General features: G+C 33.5%; 2 protein-coding genes across 13 annotated transcripts in view; one reads left to right on the top strand and one right to left on the bottom strand.

The window, feature by feature from the left end:
• Positions 1-15,976, top strand: part of LOC132705793 (phenoloxidase-activating factor 1-like) — a 120,354-nt gene that overhangs the window by 35,436 nt on the left and 68,942 nt on the right. The window lies entirely within an intron of this gene.
• Positions 1-15,976, bottom strand: part of LOC132705790 (LIM domain and actin-binding protein 1) — an 80,549-nt gene that overhangs the window by 16,268 nt on the left and 48,305 nt on the right. For 6 of the 11 annotated variants that reach the window (XM_060676655.1, XM_060676659.1, XM_060676657.1 and 3 more), the window contains exons 8-15: positions 14,358-14,447; positions 10,158-10,229; positions 7,433-7,525; positions 7,246-7,376; positions 4,752-4,849; positions 4,616-4,687; positions 1,858-2,020; positions 1,525-1,801 (exon numbers count right to left, since the gene is read on the bottom strand). In XM_060676655.1, coding sequence (XP_060532638.1) covers positions 1,525-1,801; positions 1,858-2,020; positions 4,616-4,687; positions 4,752-4,849; positions 7,246-7,376; positions 7,433-7,525; positions 10,158-10,229; positions 14,358-14,447 — 996 coding nt within the window. The remainder of the gene's footprint in view (positions 1-1,524; positions 1,802-1,857; positions 2,021-4,615; positions 4,688-4,751; positions 4,850-7,245; positions 7,377-7,432; positions 7,526-10,157; positions 10,230-14,357; positions 14,448-15,976) is intronic. The other 5 variants (XM_060676658.1, XM_060676662.1, XM_060676666.1 and 2 more) reach the window with 2 other exon arrangements.

The raw sequence follows: 15,976 nt of genomic DNA, 5'->3' as shown, positions 1-15,976 counted from the left end.
GCACATTTCGTAAAATATATTGGTCATAAGGGACATTCTCGGCACATCCTGTATAACGGCTGCTTATTACAGAGAACAGAAATTAGAAAAAATGAATAAAAATGAATCAAAATATGTTGAACATTCTCCGGACACCCTGTATAATGTATAACACAAGAATCTTTTACGCACATTCGACTAAAAGGCAAATGCTAAAATTCTAGCTGTATTCGCTTCTTAAATTCAACAATTGTCAAAATTTTTTTCGATCAGATTTACGATGCTTGAGAAACTCAGGTCTATTTAGTCACGAAAAAAAATTGGGATTTTTTTTTTAAATACATCGGAAATACTGTGGAAGGTTCTTTAAATTCACACTGAATTTCAACTCCGTAGTTGGACATTTTGAACGCTTATTTTGTTACGTTGCTATTTTTCGAGCTAAAAAAACAAAAACAGCCGAAAAAATGGCCGCCGATATCCAATCGGTTCAATATTTCGCGGGGCGCTGCGGATCGACGAGCATTAAAAACGAGGAAAATTTAAAGCCTGTACTTGCAACCGTTCGAACGTTATCCGGCTTCAAACACTTATCGACTGTCCGTTACAGAGAACAGAGAATAGAAAAAAATGAATAAAAGTGTTTTGAATCCTTCTGTATCGATTTTTTTTGATTTTCGAAAATGCGCCAAAGTACAAACTTTTTAAAGTAATAATTCCGAGCATCGTCCTTATTTAAAAAGTTGGCTACTTCGCTATACTTAATATACACAACTTATTTTTACGAGCACCTAGTATAATAGACGAAAAACGTAAATTATGATACACGCCTCTTCATTTTTATTAAACTTGTTTCGAAATAATGTTTCTTAATATCTCGGAAAACATGTTGATCATAATGCACATTCCCGAGACACCCTGTATAATGTATAACATAGGAATCTTTTACACTTAACAAATAAAAGGGAAATACAAAAATCGTAGCTCACGACGTAGCTAAATTCAACAATTTTCTTTGATAAATGAGACTTTTCAGTTTTTTGCGTATAACCGCGACGCCCTGTATATTTTTGCTCGAACTATATTTTTGGGCAATCGCACTAAACCTCGCGCGTCGTTTAATTCAAGAATTTTTTTGTACGGATATACGATACTTGAGAAACCCGCGTTTTTTTCAACCCGATTTCGAATGCTGCCCGGCTTCGATAGGTCCATCTGTGGATGGAACCTTAAATTCCTACCGAATTTCAACTCGATAATTCGACATTTCAGACGTTTATTTGGTTATGCTAAAAGCTAAAAAAAACAAAAACGGCCGACAAAATGGCCGCGGACGTCGAATCGGCTCAATATTTCGTGGGGCACTGGGGATCAACGAGCATTAAAAACGAGGAAAATTTGAAGCTGGTACTTCTAACCGTTCGAACGCTATCCGGCTTCAAAAACCTACCGACACTCCATTACAGAGAACAGACAACAGGAAAAAGTCGATAAAAGCGTTTTTTTCGACGCCGTAGTGAATTCAATCGACCTCACGGCACTCACCATAAACAACTTATTCCTGATGGACTGTATCTCTTGCTTCCTCTCCTCCCGTCTCTCTTCCTTCGACTGATCGCCGCTTTCCCATTTCTTCTTCACGTCGGACATGCCGGTGAAGTGGAAGGGCTTCTCTTTTTGCACGCGCTTGGCACGCACCAAGTCCTTGTCCTCGCCCTCTAGAATTTCCTCCTCCTCCTCCCCTTCCGAGGAACTTTCCTCAACGGGTATCCCGTCGAGGGCCTCGTTAGACACGCCCACGTCCATGCCGTGTTTCTGAAACCTAGTGAAGCGATATCAAACCGTTAAGGATGGATTATGGTGGAGTGTGCGGATTACTTGGCAAGTTTTGAGAGGATGGAGGGGGAACGTTTGACGTTGATGTTGCCGCGTTCCGTCTCCGTTTGGCTAGTTTCGGTCTGGTAGTGTTCGAACACCTGGAAGCGCTCTTTGACGTTGAGGCTTTGAAGCTCCTCCAGGCCCAAGTCGGGCTTGTCGCTCGCTAAACATCAAACAGACGACGTGTTCGCTTTATTTTTATGATACAAACTTACTTACTAAATGGACGCTAAAGTTTTACAATTAAGTTCCAGGACAACCTTGAAAACTCATCTGGACTCCATAAGGTCCGACTCAAAAATTGCGAAAAATAGTAAAAAAAGTAAATAAAAAAGTTGCATTGGGTTCACCTAGATTTTTAATTTTCTTCCTCCCTTATTCTATCCTAAACAGAATACCCTGTATATTATGGCATATTTCGATTGTTCGGGAAATCCGGTTACTTCGAAAAAGTAGTATTATACGACCAAAAATATAGTGCATTTATTGCTTTGACATTTTAAGTATCTCACAGTACCTTAACCGCATCCCAACAGAGGTTTATTCTACATTTAGTAGACCTTGTCTGGTATATATATATATATATATATATATATATATATATATATATATATATATATATATATATATATATATATATATATATATATATATATATATATATATATATATATATATATATATATATATCCGACTGGAATCCTGCAAATCTTGCATCCGACTGGAATCCTGCAGACGTTTCGCCAAAATCTCACTTGGCATCTTCAATGCTCGCGCTCCGAAAACACTTCGAACACTCGGAGCGCGAGCATTGAAGATGCCAAGTGAGATTTTGGCGAAACGTCTGCAGGATTCCAGTCGGATGCAAGATTTGCAGGATTCCAGTCGGAGTTCAACGAGCGAACGGATGATATCCCGGAATATAGTGTCATCACATTTTTCCATCCGTGAATCAATACGTGAGAATATATATATATATATATATATATATATATATATATATATATATATATATATATATATATATATATATATATATATATATATATATATATATATATATATATATATATATATATATATATATATATATATATATATATATAACCTTTTAATGTAATGTGAAATATTCATATTCTTATTCATGACTTTCAAAAATAATTAAATGAACTAAAATATTGGAAAAAAAAGAAGTTGAAGGATTTTAAAAGGAATTCGAAATAAAAATTTAATAATAATAATAATAAAGAGCCTTTATTTTATCGTATTTTAAAGAAAAGAAGAAGGGTGGTATGCAACCAAGGTGCTCTAACACAACCCCATTTAAAAAATTCATGTTTGCGCTTTTCAGAGCGACCCCGTATACTTTGACAAACAACGAAATAAAAATTCGGTGACGTATTCCGATCAGTGTAAGTTAAGATTTAACGTTTAAATATTCGATCGATGTGTAATAATTAGTAGTGAACCATGCGAAACGTCAAAATGAACACATAACATTATCGCATTCAATTGTTTTTAGCGGGAAAGAAAGATCTTTCGGTGATATAATATACAGGATGTCCCATTAAAAAATATATCAAATTTGTTTATATTTTCAGTTCGTATCAATTTTCTAAGGTTAAGGAAAGTTAGCAAATTTTCATGTGAAAAAATTCTCTCAGCAGTTAAAAACAACAAAAAAAAACATCTTAGTACTCAGGTTAATCCGGTGAAGCAATAACGACAAACTATGTGCTATGTTTAGTGCTATAGATATTATTTCGAGAACTAGTACAATAGAACTAAGTTGCTAGTAATGGGGAAGGTGGCACAAATTGGGACCGCCTGGAAGAGGTGTTACTATACTTTCTTTTAATTACTTTTTAATATATTCAAAGGCCTCGGATGGTACCTTTGACCAAAAGGCCTCAAAAAAGGTCTTGAAAATTGGTGCTTTTGGGCAAAATCTTCTTATATCTCCAGAACTATCACATATATTAAAAAATATCAAGAGAGCAACATTGAAAAAATACGCAGGAAATATCTATTTTCAGCCTTTTACCTATAATCTTTTTGAAAAAACAATAGCTACAATTTTCTTAAAATAGTGAAAATTTGCAAATGTGCTAAAAGATAGACCTAATACCTACTGCTTGACTACTAAATGCTCACTTTGTATAAAGTTTTAATTTTATCTTTAACGGACAATAAAGAAAAACACGATTTTTTTGTCGGATTTTCGTTTGTGACCGACCATAGTATTTTTTAAACGCGAGTAGATATGGGCCTACTATACTCGGTCAGAAACGGAAACCCGACAAAAAAGTCGTGTTTTTTTTTTTATTGTCCGTTGAAGATAAAATTATTGTTGTTATAATTATAAACTTTATACAGAGTGAGCATTTACTACTCAAGCAGTGGACATTAGGACTATCTTTTGGTACATTAAAAAATGTTCACTACTTTAAAAAAATTGTAGCTATTACATCTCCAATACGATTATTGGTAAAAGGCTGGAAGTACATGCCTTTCAATTTTGCTCTTTTGATTTTTTTTTATATATGTGATAGTTTTGGACATATAACAAGATTTTGTCCAAAAGTACCGATTTTCAAGATGGCGGAGTCCTTTTTGTCAAAGGTACATACGGGGACTTTTAGTACGTTACCACCTCTTCCAGGTAGTCCCAGCTTTATAAAAATTTGTTACACCTAAACATTTATTTGTATGGTACTGAACGGGGGCATCACGACACACACATTTTTGCACGCAGTACCTCTGACCACATCAGGGGGCAACTCTACCGGCTGATTCTCTCGTATAATCAGCTCCGGTCTTCTTGACTTCGCTGAAATCATCGTCGGACCCCGACGAATCGGGTCAAAGACATAGAGAGTACGATATATACTTACGTGCGGGGGTATCTTCTTCGACCGCTTTCGGCGCGAACAGGGCCTTGAAATGCGGCTTACAATACAAACTGCCTTCGTTGCTCTCGTACGTATCCACCCTGAACAAAATTGACAAAAAATTACATTAAGAAAAAACAATGACATTAAATATATAAAATAAATTCATATCTAGGAATATCTATGCATAATTACATTGAACATTGAAATTTTACTTGATGAAAATCCATTTATCAAAATAAATAAGAACTAAAAGTTCAGATTTTCACGAAATTACATATTTTTACATGCCAATTGTTTGGACAAGACATGACAATAGAACCTTAATTAATGTTGCGAGAATTTAAGTTTAATAATGGAGAGGTATTTAAATTTAATTGATCGTTAAGTAATACATTTAAATGTCTCATTTTGTTAATCCCCACGGCTTCCAATAAATTTAATTTTCCACTTTTTGTGGCTGTATGTAAAATATCAAAATTGTCATAAAAAATGTGTGTTTAAGTGTGTAGCATAATTAGAATTTAGATCATTGTTTTTTAAACGCTCTTTTATGTTCGTTAATGCGTTTCTTGAAGGATCTACATGTTTGTCCAATACATATTTTAGGACAAGATCCGCATTTCAACCTGTAGACACCTGATTTTTGAGACTTTGGATATTTCGTTTTATTGTTTACTAAAAATTTTCCTATTGTGTTGTTAGTTCTGAAAGCTATTTGCTATTGACAAATTTTTTGAAACTTTTTCTCTGAATTCTCCTACGTATGTAATTGTTTTAAATGTTCTGTATTAGGTTTCGGATAAGTAGAGTTTACTGTTGTCTGGATTTGTTTTTTATTTATAATTTTATCTATAATGGACGGATTGTAGCCATTATTCAGTGCAATTTGTTTAATGATATGAAATTGGTTTCTTGGCTATTTGCAACTCCTCACTTGTAAACGTAATTGTCGTTTGAAACTGCTTTATCCACTCGCTTAGTGGCTGATCATCTTCCAAGTCTTGTTCGCGTTCTGTCTCGGTAATAAGTCCTGCATGGAGTGTTGAATTGTTTCTGCTGTCACCTCTTTCCAAGGTTTACTAATAAAGTTGACTGCCTCTAGCATATTCATCGAAAATTTGTGTTCGGACTCGATCAATTCCATTTAAATATTTTTCCGACACTTAAGAGTTTTTATTAAGCTCTGGCTGTAATAGACTTGTTGTTTTCGCTGGAAGAAATGCCAATTTAATATTCCGTAGATTTGGAATATGGAGATGTGCAGGGCAGTTATCTAAGATAAGTAATATTTTCCTACCCTTCAATTCTGCATCCCATTTCCGTATCTCCTCTTCAAAAATTTGGGATGTCATCCATGCAGACTTTTGCCTTGTAATTGACTAGCAAATGCTTAATGTTCTTAAAGCATCTTGGTTTAGTTGATTTTTCGATCACGACCAGCTTTCTTTTTTCTCTCCCACTCATATTAGTAGCTACTAACACTATTATACGTTCTTTAGAAAGTTTTCCACCCACACACTTTTCGCTTCGAAATTTAAGAGCTTTATCTGGCGTCATTTTGTAAAAAATAACAGTTTCGTCAGCAGTAAAAATGTCGTCGGCAGGGTACTTTTCTGCCAGTTTTGGCCACGTCTTCTCCAGCCGATCGCTAGTGACGTTTCCGTCGACACCACGGGCTTCGCCACTTATCTGTCCATAATTTATACCATATCTCTGTTTAAACTTCCCCAACCATCCTTCCGAAGCCTTGAAATCGATAATGCCTGCTCAGTAAACTTTTCTGCTTTTAGTTTTACGATAGTTCCAGTTACATTGCAACATTTCCCGATCCAAATCGTGAAATTTTGGCTTTCTTAGTTTTTTACTAGAACTGCCGCTTCAGCCTGAATGATTTTTTCTTTCCACTTGCAAATCGTGGATAGAGTCGACGGTGTTAGTCCGTATCGACGTCCCACATCAGTTTTCTTTTCTCCCCGTTTTATCTCCCGAATTAAAACAACTTTATCATCTAGAGATTTTTTTTTATTAGGATAAGGAATTCTGAGAAGGTAAGAGACTATTACTTACAAGTCGGCCTACATTCCTTATTTTGTTACCTCATGTGCCCTTTTTTCTTTCGGTATAGAGAGTGAGAAATTCGTTATACAGAGTGGATTAATACATAGTATTCACACAGTTTTCACTGTATATGTTTTTGAAATCAGAAAAAAAAGACCTACGATTTAAGCCAATAATATATAGGGCATTCCATTAAAAAAAAATGTCATTTTGCGTAAGATAATAGAGCAAAAATGTTCAAACTTTTGTATCTACACTTTTTTTTTCTATCTTTCAAAATTAATCTTCTAAGTGGGTGTCAAAAATGTACAGTCAAACTTTTTGAATGTTTCTCAAAACACATTTTAGTCACAACTTTTGCAAATAGACATCTTTAATAAAAAAAACGAATAAACTCGGTTAAAAAAAAACATATTTAAGAGAAATTTCAACTCACGTCAGCTGCTTGTTGCATTCGGTGCACCTGAAGCAATTTTTGTGCCAGATCGCTTTCTCCGCCTTCATCTGCTCCATCTGGAAGACCTGTTTGCCGCACGCCTTGCAGTTGGTCACGTCGATCTGGGCGCCCTGAAAAAACAGTTCGCTTTCAGGCACCGCATCCGATGGGATCGACGTTGACTTACGTTAAATTTTTCATGGGCCTTGGTGGAGTCGGAGGACCTAACGTGGAGGACGTTCTTCTTTTGGAGGGCGTCGAATTTGCTAAAGCTCGATTTCTAAAATCCACAAACAGAACGTGAGGCTAGGTGAAAGTCACGTGGCAAATGCCGTTTAAGCACGGGTCGTCACTCGCAAATCCGGATCGAAAATATTGGGAATCATAGGAACTGATTGGTATTTTGTATCTCTGAAACCATGACTTGTAGAGGATCGGGCTAAGAAAAATTACAAGTGGGAGCATTTCTTGCATTTTTTTGTCTGTTATGTACTCACTACGGAGTATTCCCAGTAAAAGCACAAGGCTTTATGTTAAATTCACAAAATGATATTGCAAACAGCATCTGATAGTTTAAAGGAGTGACAATTTTTGGTATCTTTGATATCGGCTACTTGCGTGCCTTGTTTTGTTTATTATTATTATTATTTATTTATTTGTACTTTCCCAGCAAACAATACAACAAAGTTTGGAAAAAAAAAACAGCGAAAAAGCTAAGATCCAATGAATTCCGACTTATGTAGAGCATTTTGAGGTAGCAAAACAGTTTCGAGTACTGTTGGGAATGTAGTTATAAAAAAAATATATAACAGCCTTCAAAATCATAAAAAAATATTTCAGAATTTTTTGTAAGCAATTTTACCAATTAAAATTAGAAACACATTTAATTAAAAAAATTAAATAATATCCGGAAACTTCTGTAGATGTTGTACAATACAAATAAATGTTTGGGAGGAAATTTTTTTCATAAAGCTGGGACTGTACTTTTGACCAAAAAGCCTCAAAAAAGGTCCGCCATCTTGAGAATGGACACTTTTGGACAAAATCTTATTATATGTCCAAAACTATCACATATATCAAAAAACATGAAGAGAGCAAAAATGAAGGGCATAAAAAAATACGCAGGAAATATGTATTTCCATAATAGCTACAATTTTTTTAAAGTAATGAAAATTTGCAAATGTACCAAATGTACCTAGTACCAACTGCTTGACTACTCACTTTGTATAAACATTATAATTATAATTTACAATAATTTTATCTTTAACGAACAATAAAGAAAAACACGATTTTTTTGTCGGGTTTCCGTTTTTGACCGACTATAGTAGGCCTACATCTACCCACGTTTAAAAAATAGTTGTTTGTCTGATTGGCTTTGAGTTTTTATTTAATGTGTTGTTAGGACAAACAAATAGTTTGTACTGGAGAAAGCTCATCTGAAATTAGTTAGAAAAAGTAAAATTCCAGGATTTCCAGGTAAGTGAGAACAGAATAGTAAAGTAAAATCAATAATCCTTTTCAATATTTAAGTGAGGTTATGGTTATCAAATTGAGCGCTGAATAGCTTTCATAGTTGGGCCTACGATGTTGTCTTCGCGGTCGTAAGATTCAGGAAAACTGTGGTAGTTGATTTTTTGTTTCAAAATCAACGTTAAGCCGCACAGTACAGATACATTCAGGCCTACTATGGTCGGTCATAAACGAACATCCGACAAAAAAATCTTGTTTTTCATTGTTGTCCATTAAAGATAAAATTAAAACTTTGTACAAAGTGAGCATTTAGTGTAGTCAAACAGCAGGTATTAGGTCTATTTTTGGTACATTTGCATATTTTCACTATTTCAAAAAAATTGTAGCTATTATATCTTCAATACGATTACAGGTAAAAGCGGGAAATACATATTTCCTGCGTATTTTTTATGCCCTTCAATTTTGCTCTCTTGATATTTTTTGACATATGTGGACATATTTTTTGGACATATAACAAGATTTTGTCCAAAAGTTCCGATTTTCAAGATGGCGGACATTAAAAACGACATATAGTAACACATTTTTTCTACTCCCGTCTGTAAAATGCCTAATTACCGATCTACATTTCCGGGATTTTACCGCACGGAATTGGGAGCAATCGGATATTTTTGGAGATATTTCCCACGCTTTGAATTTTGACGTTTGTCAATTCTGACGGTCATGTCAGTGAATGTATTCGTGTTGTTTTTCGAAAATATAACCAAAAACTAACGGTCGTAGAAAAAGTATAGAGTGCAACACGTTCGGTAAAATTTTAACTCACTCGTGAGTCAAATGCCGTTTACCGCACCGCATTGCAGGTAGTCCCAGCTTTATAAATAAATTTTCAACCTTCCCCATTACTAGCAACTTAATTCGATTGTACTATACAGATAAAAGACACAATTTTCTTTTGAGAAAATCTGGGACAAGGAGTTCTGCTGGTTTTTTCCGGTACAACGAGCGGTGGAAAAACCATTTCTTATTAGAATTTCTTAGAAATCAAAAAGAAAAAGTTACCATTTGTCGCAGAGAGAGGGGTTTTAAGTTGATATTTTAAGGTTTAATGTATAGTTAGGTTCAATAGGTGGCGTTAAAACTGATTTTGATAGAAATTTTATGGAAATCTACAAGGAAAGGCAACTATTTGACCTGGAAAGACAAATACGAAAACACAATACAGAGAGAGATCTACAGATGATCAAGAAGGCTATTTCATCCAAAAAAATTATATCGGCTTTATTATAAGCTAAGAAAGACATTTAAACATTTTTTGTCCCCTTATCGTAAATTGAAAATATATTTGAAAATATCCAAATAGTGGAAAATTAAATGACTTCCCAGTACATTAAACGGCAATATTTTTGTGTCGATCGCCAAATTGTTCGAGGTCAATTACTTACCAGTTCATCACTTTTAAAGGGAAACGTTTTAAGCAGCCCTCTAACAGCGGGTTCAGTGTTAAATCTCTCCTTCTACGATGGTTAATTGTTATTCGGCCATGCACACATGCAAAAAACTACGGTTAGCTATGTACCTATATTCCTAAACGCGAAGCGGCCGATTAGCGGCATCCTATTTTATAAATGATACGCTGCCCATTTAAAACCCATTTAAATTTTCATCATATTTCGGAACACCTCGTGTATATATATATATATATATATATATATATATATATATATATATATATATATATATATATATATATATATATATATATATATATATATATATATATTATATACATGTCGAATGGTAATGAAAACGGTTTTTTGTTAACATTAATTTAAAGTTTTCTCTCTTTTCTCTCAACCTGTTTTGGAAATGTTTATATATGACATATTTATCGCTGACTAATTTCAGAACACCCTGTATATGAAATATTCTACAATGTTTATATTTTATATTTCGTCTTTATGTTTCTTCTATGTTTATTACGCGTTTGCACAAAAGGGTGTGTAGTTTTCAAAGAAATTTTTAACCTCTTAAACCTCTTTCCAAATCTTCCAAGTTCTAAGGTTCGCCAATTATTCACTTGCTTTCGTCAGACCATAACTGAAACCGCGTTGTACTTCCCTATTCTATTTTTTTTTATATTTTATATTATAGAAAAAACTAAAGACCTGTTTCAACAGGTCAAACTTCAAATAATGAAGTTCAATCTGAAGAGGGCAATGTTCTTGGGAACACAGCAATAGTACTTTTGAAAAAAAAAATAGAAAAAAAGGGTTTTCTTAACAATATTCCAAATTGATATCACTGATAATATACCAACTTATGAAGACATAGATCAGTTTAATACCATAACTATACAGGGCCTAAAAATAATAATAAGAGAATTAAAAAATGTGACTGGTGATAGATGTGGTATATCAAAGAGTTGTTGTTGGAAATCGATTGTTGGACATTGTGAACACCTCCCTTAGGAGTGGAGCTTTTCCGGAGGCATGGAAGACACCAATTGTGATACCTGTACAGGTTCCCAACACCAATCTACGTCAAAAATTTAGGCCAATTAATACCGTTCCAGTGAAGGTTCTTGAGGTTGTGGTGAAACAGCAGCTGCAAAGTTATTGTGATTTAAACAATATTTTAGTCCCTACCCAGGCGGGCTTTCGCTCCAAACATTCATGTCTGTCGTTGTTACTGCCTGTGACGATTTCTCGAGGACCTTGGAGGATGGTAAATTTGTGTTGGCTGTATTTTTGGATTTTAAGCGTGCCTTAGAAACAATAAGTAGAACTAGACTGTTAAGAAAATTGTACAAAATGGGTATTAAGGGAATAGCGTATTAATGGCTTCGTTCGTATTTAACAGATAGGGTATAAAAAACGAAATATAAAAAATTTTCAGGGGACAGTTTTGGGACCATTGTTTTTTCTTATGTATATAAACGATATTGTAAATATTTTAGATGAGACTAAAGCGGTTTTATTTGCGAATGGCACTATGATTTTTCTTGTGGGTGAAAATGTGGATGAAATGCAAAGAAAAATGAATACTGATCTGAAGAAGGCTTCTCTGAATGGCTGTGCAAGAATAACGGCCAAGTCAAAATTTTGTATTTTTGGTAAACGACATAAATTGAGTAAATCAAATTTCGAACATTTATTATATTAACAACAAAAAAATAATTCATGAAAACAAAATTAAATATCTGGGTGTTATATTTGACTCAAATTTGACGTTTCATACACATGCCGATTACATAATGAATAAATTTTCTAAAAAGATTAATTTTGTATCTAGAATAGGGACAAATTTCTCATTTAACACCAAAATCTTATTGTATAACAGCCTAGCTGCTTCCCATTTACAATTTTGTTCCACACTTTTGTTCAATTTGCCTAATTTTAAATTAGAGCAATTGCAGATTGTTCAAAATAGGGCCATGAGAAATATATTAAAGTGTAACATATATACGCCAATTCAAAGCATGTTGAGTGTTCTTAATTTCTTGTCTGTAAAGCAAAAAGTAATGTTTAATGTGTATGTATTTATTGTCAAAATTAAACGGCAGCGTGTTCCCAATCATGTTTGTGAAAAAGTTACCTATTTCAGAGATATTCTTTCTTACAATACAAGAAATTGTGGTAATTTTATGTTAAAAGAATGTAATTCGAGTTATGTACAAAACTCTAAATTACATAAAGGCCTAAACCATTTTAACAATTTACCGCATGATATTAAAAACTATGATACCCTTAATAAATTTAAAAGACTTTTAAGACGCCATGTATTGTCCAAATTCTGATTTCTGTGTGCTTAGCTTTTGGTTTCCGGGAATTTTATATTATATACTTCGAATTTATATTTTGTATTTTATATGTAGCATAATGCTAAATAAAGATTACATTATTATTAACTTATACCTAAATTCGTTTTAACGTAATCTACTCTAGATAGAGAACAGAGAAAGTTTCTGTTTAAACTATGTTTTTCTATCTCGTCAAATTAAGGGTTGGTTTACCCAATTTCGACAAACTTAGTTTAGTTTTAACGAGTATTTATAGGAGCTTTTACGCGCTTCATATCAAAAACAGCTATTTTTATTTCCTCGAAAATTTCAATTATAATGGCATAAATATTTTTGGCTAGGATGAAAGAGCGTAAAAAAAAAACACAGCAAGTAGTGCAAAAGACATGGAATATAGTTTTTCCCATCTGAGATATAAATAAAAATTAATTTATTAAAATACTTTTAAACGTATAATAGAAGCAGTATTAGAGATAACTTATTTTCGGCTCACGGAGACATTAAGCGTATCGATACGAAATAAATTTCAGCAACAGTTGCCACTCATAATGTTAAAACCAATACCGAAAATCTCTAAACATTTTACATTTACTGCGATCCAGGTAAGCCTCAATTTGAAAATTTAACTCAAGTATTTTACAACTATTATTTTCTGTCTCCCTTCGGATGGCAGTAAATAGAAAAAAAACCATAGAAAGACGAATTCCTTAATTTCGATTTTATACAAATAGAGGACAATGGTGTGTTGTATGTATGAAGGTACTGAATGAACGAATTTCTACATTAGCAGAAAATGTGAAGGAGCAGGTTATTTCGGCATTAAAACGGGCTGATTTTAGTAGCAATTCACGGCTAATGTTCGCTACAAAGGTGCAGATAATTTTGAAGAGGAATTGCTGTTTTGTTCTCCTCTCGAGTTGAGATCTCTTGGAATTGATGTCTAAATTGGGAAAACTTTACTTCTGTATCTTTAGATGGAGCTCCAGGTATGCTGGGTCATATTAATGCTTTTTCGGCTTTCGTAAAAAGTATGGACTCTCAAAACTGAAATGGTTGATCAAATAAGTTTAAAAACTCTTCCTTGGTTGCGTGTCTCGCATATTTGGCGGACATTTCTGAGAGTATAAATATATTAAACAAAGAATTGCAAGGAGAGAATATTAATATCATTTCAGCGAGAGAAATACTGTCAGCGTTTGGATTAAAGCTGCAATGCTTGAGACAGAAAGTAGAACAGAACAAGATAACTTCTTTTCCAACACTAGCTTTGTTTTTGGAAGATTGCGAAAATATTGCTTTTGCTGACATCTTATCCAACTCAGAAAGCGGTTTTCAGATTACTTTCCAGATCTTGATACACGTAGTTGGATTGTAGATCCTTTTATCATTATTATTATCATTATTATTTGTTACAGTAGCCCAAATTGTCGCAAAAAGTCGCCTCCACAGAAAATATGATAATTTCTTGTTATTTTGTAATTCATATGATATTTTTCTTGTATTATTAGACGAAAAAAGTTGTTTAAATTTAATATATACCCCCATAAAAAATATTTTTAAATTTAAATGATGTTTTTCGGTAAAAAAAAATTTGGGGTAATGATTAAAGAAGTTCCCCGACCGCTTTACTAGGCCAAAAGAACATGAAAGGGTCTTAAGGCTATGACATATCAAATCAGCAACAGTTGTTAAACACAATCATGCGTGTAATCAATTCTTCGACCAAAGAAATATTCGAGAATCTATAGAAAACACAGGGACGAACGTGTTTCTGCTAACGTGGGTTTTTTCGAAAATTCTCTGCTATTTGGAATTGTTCGTCTTAGTTCAACACGATGCTTACCAATATCCGAACCGACACTCCGGTGAATACGTTTTCGATGGGTTTAATGTTAATAGAAGCAGGCGAAACGTCCGTAAGCGATTTAGTGCGCTACAAATAAACGTAAAATGCTATTTGGTTATCTCCCTAAATTTACAGGGGCGGAAAAAAGTGTGGAAATTGTTTAATATCAATTAATTTTTAGGAAATTTCTAATAAAAGCCGAACATTTTATAAAAATCTGATTTGTTTTTGTATTTCCTGTAGAGCATCTAGAACCGTCTGGCATCTTCTAGGTATAGAATCAACCAATTTTTGTAAAATTTTAAAACACTCTCATTCCACGATACTTCAATTTAATGGAGGGACAACCTGCTCTTTCCATTTTTCTCTTGATTAAGACTTTTATATTTTCCTCATTCTTAAAATTGATTTATGCATTCTGGAAGTGGTTTCTGGCGGACTTCCCGACCTCCACACTTTTTGGATGTTTTCTTTCATTACAGCAGTTCCCGAAATCTGTTTGCAAGTTTTTTTGTTTATTTTTAAATTGAATTGCAACATTTTGACCACAAATTTTCAAAATCCATTAAAAAATAAGCTCACAGGAAGGAAAACGACAAAATCGTTCCAGCTTGATGATGAATAGAAGCAAAGCCACCTAAGTAATATTTTGTTTTTATAAAAATGTATTTACTTATTTGGTTTTCTTCTTTCTGTGAGATTATTTTTTAACGAATTTTGAAAATTAAGACAAGTAAAGAAAAGTTCCATTTACAATTTTTCCATGCTCAGGTGACCCGGTCACAGCCTCCTAGACACAATTTTCAAAAATTAAATAAAAATTAAAAAATGAACGAAAAAAAGAGAAAACCCGTCCTATCCTACATAGAATGGTTTCCTGGATCCAAAAATGTAAAAAATATAGGTTTCCGCCCAACCGGAAATATTGTCAAAAAATTAGACATTCAGTTTATATTAACTCCTTCAAATTTCAAATCACTATCTCAAGTCGTTTAAAAGTTAGAGTGTTCCCACTTTCTTGTGTCACCCGGTATATATGAGTACAGAATTAAATCCAGAACTCAATAAAAGTGCTTGATACAGGGTGTTGCATTAATAAATTAAATGAGTGTTTTTTAACAAATTAAAAAACATTTTTTATGGCCATTTGTTACCGCCCTGTATACCATGTTTTCGCCACATTTAGGTCAGAGCATTAAATATTAACCACTTCCACGCATCCATAATAAAAATACCTGTTTCTATGCAAAAAATGAAAAAAATTCTTTTTTTTAAGCTCTTTTAGAAATTGATGGCATTACAGGACCTTTTCTTTTTAATAGCCAAATTAATTTTTAACTGTTTATGAAAACTTCTTAATGTTTAGTAAATCATTATCCGTCACACACGTATTTTTTCACAATGAGTATTTTCGAAATGTTTGATAAAAATGCAGGTCCGAAAAAAAAAATTAGACATACTCAAAATATAATAATGTCAACTAACGCAATGAGAAAAGTGTCATTAGTTTTCTTTTTTTTTTCAAAAATTCAAAAAGAAAAAAGGCTAATTTTCGAGAAACTTTCGTATATATTACGAATAGTCCCCGTTGAATTTGGGACTTGCATGTCAGTGGC

Source organism: Cylas formicarius, unplaced genomic scaffold (assembly GCF_029955315.1).
Source record: "Cylas formicarius isolate icCylForm1 unplaced genomic scaffold, icCylForm1.1 PGA_scaffold_8__14_contigs__length_24414737, whole genome shotgun sequence".
NCBI classification, from domain to species: Eukaryota; Metazoa; Arthropoda; class Insecta; order Coleoptera; family Brentidae; genus Cylas; species Cylas formicarius.
This window is presented reverse-complemented; position numbering and strand designations above follow the sequence as displayed.